The sequence below is a fragment of the Eleginops maclovinus genome, chromosome 3, assembly GCF_036324505.1.
Source record: "Eleginops maclovinus isolate JMC-PN-2008 ecotype Puerto Natales chromosome 3, JC_Emac_rtc_rv5, whole genome shotgun sequence".
Lineage (NCBI taxonomy): Eukaryota > Metazoa > Chordata > Actinopteri > Perciformes > Eleginopidae > Eleginops > Eleginops maclovinus.
In genome coordinates this window covers 10,037,960-10,047,655 of record NC_086351.1, presented here as the reverse complement: position 1 = coordinate 10,047,655, position 9,696 = coordinate 10,037,960, and the positions used below count along the sequence as shown (strand labels likewise).

The following is a 9,696-nucleotide window of genomic DNA, read 5'->3' as shown; positions in this document are numbered from 1 at the left end:
TTTCACAGACAAGAGATTCATACTGAAAACAAGAGGTCAAAGTTTAATATAAATACGTTTCACTAAAATGAACCTCTGAGTCTGGGTTTATGTGTGAGTCATTCACCAATGTGTACCAGAGACGGTGCTCCTACTATTTTGGATATGCATAGATCAATAGGATAGACAAAACACAAACGTAGAACGTTTACATTCACAGAACCAGTGTTTTTGCATGTTACTTAAAAACTAGAATAAAGAATAGTGTACTTACATTCGTGGAACAGTTCCTTTTAGATTTAAAATACTGTGAATGACTACCTTTTTAACGTCTTTCATTCATGATACAGCTGTGTGAAACTCAACCTGAAGAGACTTTAAATCAGCATTCATTTGCAGTCTATCCTAATCAAAGTCATGTCTGCTTTCATTTTTTTAAAGCTTCATTACTGGGTGGATTCAGCTGCACACTTCCCACAAAATTAACATCACTTTGACAAAAACAAATGGGAGTCACAAATTAATTGTGATGGATCACAGATCTTAAATTTAAATCTCTGCCATTTCTTCTTCAAAGTGTCTAAACAGCTGCAGTGAATGTACCAAAGCATGCAAAAACACTGGAGGCTCTTGAATGCCTCATTAGGTGGTACCATTGCAGTACCAGTGAGAAAAGAGACATTGCTAAGAAATCAAAATCAGTGCATAGAAGGTTTACAACAACAGTTGTGGGAAGAAACGGGGCCCTCAGCTGCTGCATGATAACATTTGCCAAGACCATCTTTTACACGCAGTACAGACTGATGTGATTTTGGCGATTAATTGTAATAGACTACAACATTTTAAATCTTGATGTTTTAGCCCTCAAACTAGTCCAGTTATCCTTATTGCAGATGGTTTTTCTCACACACACACACACACACACACACACACACACACACACACACACACACACACACACACACACACACACACACACACACACACACACACACACACACACACACACACACACACACACACACACACACACACACACACACACACACACACACACACACACACACCAATCTTTCCTAACAAACAGAGAAATGTCAGTCATGTCACAACTCAAGTATCATCAAACAAGCCCTCAAACTTTGAAAGCTTAAATGCACCTCCCTAGTGTTAAAAATAAAGGTAAAGAGAGATGGGCAACACAGATACAGGGGTCATATCAGAACAAAAGCTTCTATAGCGGCTACAATCATAACGTTCTTCATGTCAGGAGTAACGCCCGTCACTGCTTCTCTTTGGAATTGTGTAGATATTAAATGTATTTAGTGCATTCCCTGAAGAGTTTTCTGAATGAGGTTTTTTTTTTTTTTAAGTCTGTCATCATCCCAGAGGATATCTTTTTCCATGCTATGTAAGGGTATGTCCAAGGCATCACTTCTTGGGGTTGTCAGAGTTCAGCCACGAACCATCCTCCTCCACTTCCCGCTGGACGACCAGCAGCATCTCTGCCACGTCCTGAGAAAGCTGTTCGCTGAGAAATGTGCTGCACGGAAACAATGACGACAAGTGGGAAAAAGTTAGAACAACATGGACACAGACAGAGGGCAGAATACTAAAGTTCAGCGCTCTCACACTAACAGTGACGTAAGCCCCATGTGACCGCTCATATGGGATGACTCACATGCTGCTCTCCCCCAGAACAGACATCATGTGTCTGCTCAAAAAGGGACATTTGAAAGACGTGAAGGCACATTCTTACCGTAGTTCTACCTCTCCCCCAATACAGAGAGGGCTCTTCAGTTTGGAGTCCAGGTTGTAGTACTGTCCATTGACTTGCCGAACTGCGAGCCAGTGCCGCCGTCGGAGTGGGAGGGACACGATCCCCAGAGACACCCGTGATGGGACATTAAGAATAAAACCATGGACCTTTGACATGCAAAGGCTCTGAACTGTCCTGTATTAAAAAAGGGAAAACAGAATTATCAAACTTTTAGTTATCTATCTGTTATATTCAGTATGTTCCATGGTGGACTGTTTCATTAGAATTTACCTAAAAATAAAATAAATGCCTGATACATAACTGCAGATAGAGAGGAGTGTGAGAGAAAAGGTGAGTCAGGCCTCATATTTACAGTGCAGCATGCGCTGGCATGATGGTTTGAATTATGGCCCTACTACTTGTGCAGAAATGGGTGGTTCTGTCTGTCTGTGAGACTAAAAGGATATACAAGTATAACTTCTTCAGCATTTCTCTGAAAATATTTTCTTGAAATAACTTGAACTTGCCTATACGTGTACATTTAATATTTAAATAAGTAATGCCTTACCAAATAAGAAAAAAAAAGTCCAGAAAATCCAATTACATTGCGAAGTAATCTGTTCTTTGGTTTGGACCGACTCTCAAACACAAAAAGCTTGAATTGTTTCCCCTTGGCTCAGGACTCAGTGTGTCTCACTCACCTGCGTTTGTCCCACCACACAGCAGCCAGTTCCCGGCTCTGTAGGGCCGCCATGATGACGTTGACGTCATAGTTTCCTGTGCCTAACATTGAGCGATGAGGGTTCACCATACACTGTGGAGCCAGCCTGCAGAGAAGGAGCCACAAAGCATATAAGAGAGAAAATCCCCAAAGTGTTTGCAGAAGCCATGTTTTAATTTTGACCTATTGCTGCCAGGTCTGTTGGCAATATATGGTCTTTTCTGTAAATACATCTGCAAACTCAGGGCTTAAATCTAGAGCCCAACATAAAGGTTATGTAACTGGGAAACTGCTATGTTTTTTATTTATAAAACTCTCCTTCATTTAAATAAAACATATTAGTTTATTACAACCAGGACAACGTTTCTGTGAGTTGCTTTAATCACAGGGTTTCCCGCAGTAAATGATTTAGCCAAGATCACAAGCTCCCCGTCCATTAATCCTTTTGTTTCATAGTCCACTCAGTTAGTTAATTACTTCCTTAACAACAGCCACACTTAATGGAGTTGCTCTTTCAGTGTGAAATTATGCCTCTGATATTTTTCCCTGAGGGTTAATGTTATATTACACAAAACAATAAGAAATCCTGTGACTGGTTTATTGTCGGTTGACACACTATATCTAAAACAAGATCAGGTTATGAACAACATCCTTATGTTACTTGATAGTTTAGCCACATATGTGTCAACAGCGAAAGAAACACTTTTCACCGGTTATGGAGCAGCAGGTTAGAAGTTCAAAGGTATTTTAGTGAACCGGAAGTAAGGTAATGTAAGTGTTTGGGACAAAGCAAAGAAACATACTCTATGGCAGGCAGTGTAAGAATTGCAACTACATACATTATTAAATTCTATGTATTTTCAAAATTGCTTACTTGATTATTTTCTTAATGAGGTTTTTATAATAAACAAATGTATTTTTTTATTTTATTATTATTTTCGCTGTTATAACCAGTGCTATACACAAAAACAACTATTTAATATTCGATTATTTTATGTTTTGATAACTAATGTGGTTCGTATGCATATTTTTTATTTGCTTGATATAAAGGAGATACATTTTTTAAGACACACCGACGCCTCCTCCCAAAGTTACCCTACCTTTTGCAGATGTCATCGGCTGTCTCCTTGGTGAACACCCGCTCCTGGAGCACGTTGTTGAGAGCATGGATCGCACACAGCTCCAGTCGTTGCTTCTCATGAAACACTTCTCCTTCGCTCATACTAAAGCTTAACATACAAAGAAAAGAGAAAATAAACATAAGCATTAGATGTGATAGAGTTAGCCTAGTTGCTATCCCAGCAGCACAGCCCCTTTCATGCTAACGATAAGTTAGAGTCGTTAGCTTACCGTAGCGGAGGCTAAACCGTGACAGCCCGCTGGTTATACTCTGTGTTTGGACGGCAAAACAACGGCAAAGTGAACTATTATTATTCCACGATCGCTACATGAAGCTACTGATCTGCTGATAAAGCGCTTCCCCGTTTCTTTCAAAAAAATATGCTGGTGTCTGACAGCTACATCCAGAAACCGGAAGCAGATCCGTTGTTTTTGTTGTCATGTGCGGGTGTCACACCCATGTATGTTTTTCTCAGCAGTACGTGTGCTAAAATGTCCCTCTTTTTTCCGTTGTTATGGATATTATATCCTGTCTAATATAAATAAAGTTAAATAAACGTATAAAGTTATCTCCTAAACGCACACTAACGTTCTCAGTCCACCAGGCGGTCTGTGCACGTTGTGTTGAAGCGCCCCCTAGCGCCGAGCCTGCTTAATGGGGATAATAAACATGTTGAATACAGGACCATATCCCACACATTTGGAAACACCTGGAATATCACATTTAAAAAGCCTAACGTGTGTAATGTTGTATTGGTTACTTTTTTATGTTTCTTCAGTAGCTGAATTCATTACTTAAATCACAAAAGAGTAATAATCTTTTGCTAAATTATAATATTCCCCCCTGAAACATTTGACCAGTTATCCTTATAACTTCGCATTTATGTTCTCTTCCTTTTTTCTGTAATTGTCTAAAAAAAAATCATTTTATGCGCTTGTGTACACTTGTGCACACATGTTTGTACAATACAAATTTAAAAAAGATACAATGACAATCTATAACATTATTTCTGTGTTGTATTAATGGACCGTGAACACTTATGTTATTACATATATCACACTGCTTTTATAAAGTGTTAGGCCTATGTGTTTAAGTTTTGTTTCTGTTATCTTTCCCCCCCCCCCCAAACAAACACAACCAAATGACACACAACAAACGATTTAAATGTATCTACAGGGAGGGAAACGGAATGTAAGAAAATACCTTATTGATAACATCTATCAATGCTGTAATACCACATTTACATAGTTATTACATAAAACAAATCCAACAAAAAACACTAACAAACAAAACTGAATAGTAAAATATATGATGACGTTAGTATTAGTTGTATGCATGAATAATTACATAAGCTAAGTAAAAGTATAGTCCACATTGCACAGTTCAGATATACAATGGATTAATTATTGGGTAATGGCTGCTGACAGGGGTGAAATAGTCAAAGGTCCAGTATATTGACTCAGAGTGTCTCAGGCTCTGAAGGAGGAGTTGAAAAATGTGATGGCCACAGGCAGGAATGATTTCCTGCGGCGCTCTGTGTTGCATTTGGAATAAGTCTTGTATTGAATGTTCTCTTTTGTTCAACCAGCACATCATGTTGTGTGTGGGAGGTATTGTCCAATATGACATGTACCTTGGACAGCATCTGTCTCTATCTGACCCTGTCGTCAGAGAGCCAAACTCCTCTCCAACAACGTGACTGGCGTTGCAAATCAGTGTGTTGAGTGTGTTGGCATTCACTACGCTCATGCACACAAGAGCGCCATAAAACAGTGTAACCCCATCCCAAGAGACATTAAGGCATGTGTATGTATGTGCGTATGTATGTACACATCAAGTTTTGATATGATGCTGTATTTAACTGAATGAGTTCATCTTTATTTTGATGTTTTATGAATATATATTAATAAACCAGTATTCTTTTATTGATTGATGTTCCAATGTGTTAGATGGCTTTATAAATTACGTTTGATTCGATTCTTCCTAGACCTACTTCTGTTTGGATGTGATATGCAGGACATTTTATTCAAAATGTTTGATTGTATTCAACATATAGGCTAACAAGTGTATCTTTTCAATACTGTTCAAGGGTGTGAGTGAGTTTTTCAAACAGACCAATGGCTGAATAGTATCAGTCATAATTTCGACTCGGATACGCTGAGAGGGCTTCCAGCTGTGACGTAACGACAATAATGTATCGTGATTAGCTCAGGGTCCCTGACGTGTAAAGTAACCAAGATGCCCATTGGTCCATGGTAGTAGGTTAAACTGGGGATTGTATTTTTGTTCCTGTGTCAACGAAAAGAAGAAAAGAAGAGTAGCCAGTCAGACCCGGCTAAGTTTCATCAGAGATAGTTTTTTCACTCATTACGGAAAGGTGTCCTTGTATCTGATAATAGCCATACATCCACCGCCTTAGAAGCACTCCTTTTGAAGATGGTAAGTCTGCTAGCCGAGTGTATTGCTACGACCAATGGTAGTAGCTGCTAGCTTGATCCGACGTTTAGCCGTCGCCAGCCGTCGAGCTTTTAATTTTGGTTGTGTCTACTTGCTGGAGTCTATGCCATTTATTGGGTATCGTCAACTACAGTTGCATGTTGTATTAGATAAATTGATTATAGTACATACTGTATCATACATTTACAATAAACCGAGTGGGGAGTATATTAACATTATCAGATGTATGCTAGGCTAGTATGGCTAATGGTACTGAAACACTAACGTAAAAGTTACCCATCAAAAGGAGAGACAGCTGTACAATAACCTTACGATTATACAAATGTTCCGTGGCTCTCCTGATTGTACAAATGCCAGATTGTGTTATGTCAAACAAATGAAGTTATTTTAAAACTTTGTTTTTAGAGCTATGGGATGCTATGTAGCTCACCCTCGAAGTATCTTGTTAAGAGTTTAAATAATTCTTAATACATATCGAAAAGCAACCAAATATAGAAAAATCATTAACTTGCCTAAAAGCCCATCACCTTGTGTGTACATTTACAAATTAAAGGCCATAGATTCTGGTCGATTTATTAAGCATAACAGATTGATCGTCAAATAATGTCTGGCAATGACCAGTTTTGACTTTACAATTCTGTCATGCATTTTTTTATTCAACAGTTTTCGTTATGGCACTTTTTGTAGTTAAAATAAAAATGCAGGTTCCTGTAATGGAAATAATAGCATGATACTAACTACTATAGTATAGGTGATGTGCTCAAGTAAAAAGAGTGCAACACTGGTCAAATATAAGCTGTTCTAAAAAACATTAACTTCCATTTAGTTGTGAAAAAAACCCTTAGAGTTCAATGTTCTCAACTCTAGTGGGTCTGAGTTTACATAATGCAAATCTGGAGTTAACCCAACCATCTGTCTGTCTCTGTCCAGAACTCCAATGTGGAGAATTTGCCTCCTCATGTTCTTCGCTTGGTCTACAAAGAGGTTGCAGCCTTAGCAGCAGACCCACCTGAGGGTATCAAGGTTTATCCCAGTGAGGAAGACATAACAGAGCTGCACACAGCCATCGAAGGACCAGGTAAGGAATACCAAACTGGCATCGGCCATTATAAGAAAATAAAAACCTTTGTGTGTGTTCACAAGGTAATAAATGTTTCATTATGAGACACTTAACTGTTTGTTTTTTTTCAGCAGAGAGATATGTCCTCTCTACACACCTGTGCTTTTCACATCTTAGGGTTAGGTTTGGATGTATTTCTGTCTGTCCACCACATTGTTTTGTTATGATATTATATGTCTGAAACCCTGGTCAAATAGAATTACTGAAAGGTCAATACTAAACATGTATTTTGCCATTTTATCAATTGCACATACTATCTATCATGGTAAAAAAAAAAACATGCTTTTGAAGTAAATGATTTGAATTACTTGGATGTAAGATTTTCAGTGTTGCATAAGTTGATTCAGTTGCCGCTCCATGACCCTGTTTGTTATTATGGAGCAAGTGTTGCAGTCAGGACATACTGTTCATGAGATGAATTCTTTATGCATTGACAGAGGGAACTCCGTTTGCTGGCGGCGTTTTCCGAATGCGTCTGGTCCTCGGGAAGGACTTCCCTGCGGTTCCACCCAAGGGGTATTTCCTGACCAAGATTTTTCACCCTAATGTGGGTCACAAGGGAGAGATCTGTGTCAACGTGTTGAAGATGGACTGGAAGGCAGAGCTCGGCATCAGACACGTCTTGCTTGTAAGAGGAACCATCAGTCTTTTGCAGTTCTGAGTGTTAACTGCGCTTCTGTCACTATTTTTACACTTCCGTCTCCTTTATTTCCCCACAGACAATCAAGTGTCTTCTCATCCATCCAAATCCGGAGTCCGCTCTGAATGAAGAAGCCGGGCGTTTGCTGTTAGAGGACTATGCAGAATACGAGTCCCGAGCTCGTCTGCTCACAGAGATCCACGCCATGGGCGGGCCTTCTGGGGCCCTTCAGGACCCTAACGACGGCCCCCAGCCAAAGAAGCACGCGGGTGACCCCATGAAGAGAGCTGGACCCAGTGCAGCACCTGTGCCAGCATCCCTGGGTAACGGAGCAAACGCAGCCAGTACCACCAACAGCAATAGCAACAGTAGCACTAATAACGTAGCAGGGAAAAAGAAAGCAGATAAAAAGCGGGCATTGAGGCGACTTTAATACCTCTGCAAAATTCTCTGTGTGTGTGTGTGTGTGTACGTGTGAGAGCGAGAGAGTGTGTAAATATAATTATTGAGGTGTGCTGACAATGTTTTTGTTCCCTTTTTTCTGACTCTTTTTACCACCTATCCAGACTGTCCACTTTGTACTCATGCCTTAGCTTCTGTTTTGCCTCCAGTTTGTCCTGTTGGCATTACAGCTTTGTTAATTATTTCCATACCGAAAAATAAAATGTTTGTTACTCTTTTAAAGGAAAGACAATTGCTTAACTGGGGGCAAATCATGCCATCCGTTGTATTTTTCCCTCAGACTTTTGTGAATGAATCAGAGAGGGGAAAGGTTTCCTTGTGCAAAGGTTTCCTTGTGCAAATCATGGCCTCTAATGTCTGTCCAATGACATCTACCTACTATTGTCTCCTTTTTAAAGTGTTTCCTGGTAAATGCTGCTGTGATGGTACTGTGTACTGCACAGCCAGGCTGAACCAAGATGTTCTTTTAAATAAAATGAGCTTTTCAAATTGACATCAAACAAAAAAATTGTAGAAGTTGCTAAACAATGTTGAAGGGGGTCCATATATTGGGATAAGTAATTGTTAACTGAAACATCTTTTTAAATAGTATTTTTCATATTGCTATCTGAAAGAAGTATAGGTATGAAAAGACTTGGCAGTGGAGTATAAGAAGTCGGTCATGTGGTTCATGGAATCTCAACCCCTTTTTTATGTTAATTTTTCTAAAATGGTTTCACTGTCTAGTATTTTCAAAAGTTGTTTATTATCGACATGTTCATATTCAGCTGTCTTGTGGTCACGTGTGAAGACCTAGATCAGTGGCTGTAGGGGAACGGGGTAGTTTGCCAGACTACTTCATAGAAAATGAAATGTGTATTATTTGTATTAAAAATACAGTGGTGAGACTCACCCCTGCTCCCATACAAAGCAGTATGCTCTCTCAGGTACCCAGCTTTCCTACCAGCCATGTGGATACCTGAGGAGACATCTGTAGGATAAAGTCCACGTTTGATAGATTTTGTCTCCCTACTTGGAGCACTGTTCGGGTTTTCTGGGCAGGTTTTCTTTCCATACTAAATGCATGCAGGGCTTACATTTCCCAAGGAAACACACTGAAGCACTGTCTTAATTTGGGTGGAAAATGTGCCTCTGAATCACCTGTCACTGTGCAGATTGTTGGCTGGATATTTTGTGTCCATTTTAAATTATTTAAATTAATAAAACATTGAAATACAAGAACTGAAAGGAAAAAAAAGAGTGCTCTTATTTTGGGTTCCTTTGCTTGCAGATATATTCATCACAATAGAAATTCATCTGTTATGCAATAATAGATGTATCAGTTAGGCCGTTGTGAATGGATACTGCTTTTACTGCTGTGATGTACAAACTCACTTTATGTTACCTTAGAGGTCTCCTGTTCTGCAGTGATGGAATGACCATTGTGAAAAAATCAGTAATT

The 9,696-nt window shown here is 39.3% G+C and overlaps 3 protein-coding genes across 3 annotated transcripts in view; 1 reads left to right on the top strand and 2 right to left on the bottom strand.

Annotated features, from left to right (window-relative positions):
- Positions 1–9,696, bottom strand: part of rps9 (ribosomal protein S9) — a 145,282-nt gene that overhangs the window by 81,242 nt on the left and 54,344 nt on the right. The gene's annotated exons all lie outside the window — the stretch shown is intronic.
- On the bottom strand, positions 17–4,199 carry josd2 (Josephin domain containing 2). Its single transcript, XM_063879314.1, has 5 exons — positions 3,807–4,199; positions 3,557–3,685; positions 2,437–2,562; positions 1,736–1,930; positions 17–1,519 (listed from the first exon to the last, which is right to left on the bottom strand). The coding sequence occupies exons 2-5, from the start codon at positions 3,676–3,678 to the stop codon at positions 1,408–1,410; spliced, it is 555 nt and encodes a 184-aa protein (XP_063735384.1). The 5' UTR covers positions 3,679–3,685; positions 3,807–4,199; the 3' UTR covers positions 17–1,407.
- Positions 5,778–9,476, top strand: ube2s (ubiquitin-conjugating enzyme E2S). Its single transcript, XM_063879311.1, has 4 exons — positions 5,778–6,015; positions 6,964–7,111; positions 7,591–7,781; positions 7,873–9,476. The coding sequence occupies exons 1-4, from the start codon at positions 6,013–6,015 to the stop codon at positions 8,224–8,226; spliced, it is 696 nt and encodes a 231-aa protein (XP_063735381.1). The 5' UTR covers positions 5,778–6,012; the 3' UTR covers positions 8,227–9,476.

Excerpts from the sequence above, each read along its gene's own strand:
- josd2 (XM_063879314.1), bottom strand. The coding sequence starts at position 3,678 with ATGAGCGAAGGAGAAGTGTTTCATGAGAAGCAACGACTGGAGCTGTGT. Across the intron at positions 1,931-2,436 it reads GTGTGGTGGGACAAACGCAG|GACAGTTCAGAGCCTTTGCA; the intron begins GTGAGTGAGACA and ends TTTTTAATACAG. Across the intron at positions 1,520-1,735 it reads GGGGGAGAGGTAGAACTACG|CACATTTCTCAGCGAACAGC; the intron begins GTAAGAATGTGC and ends GTTTCCGTGCAG.
- ube2s (XM_063879311.1), top strand. Across the intron at positions 7,112-7,590 it reads CACAGCCATCGAAGGACCAG|AGGGAACTCCGTTTGCTGGC; the intron begins GTAAGGAATACC and ends ATGCATTGACAG. Across the intron at positions 7,782-7,872 it reads GCATCAGACACGTCTTGCTT|ACAATCAAGTGTCTTCTCAT; the intron begins GTAAGAGGAACC and ends ATTTCCCCACAG.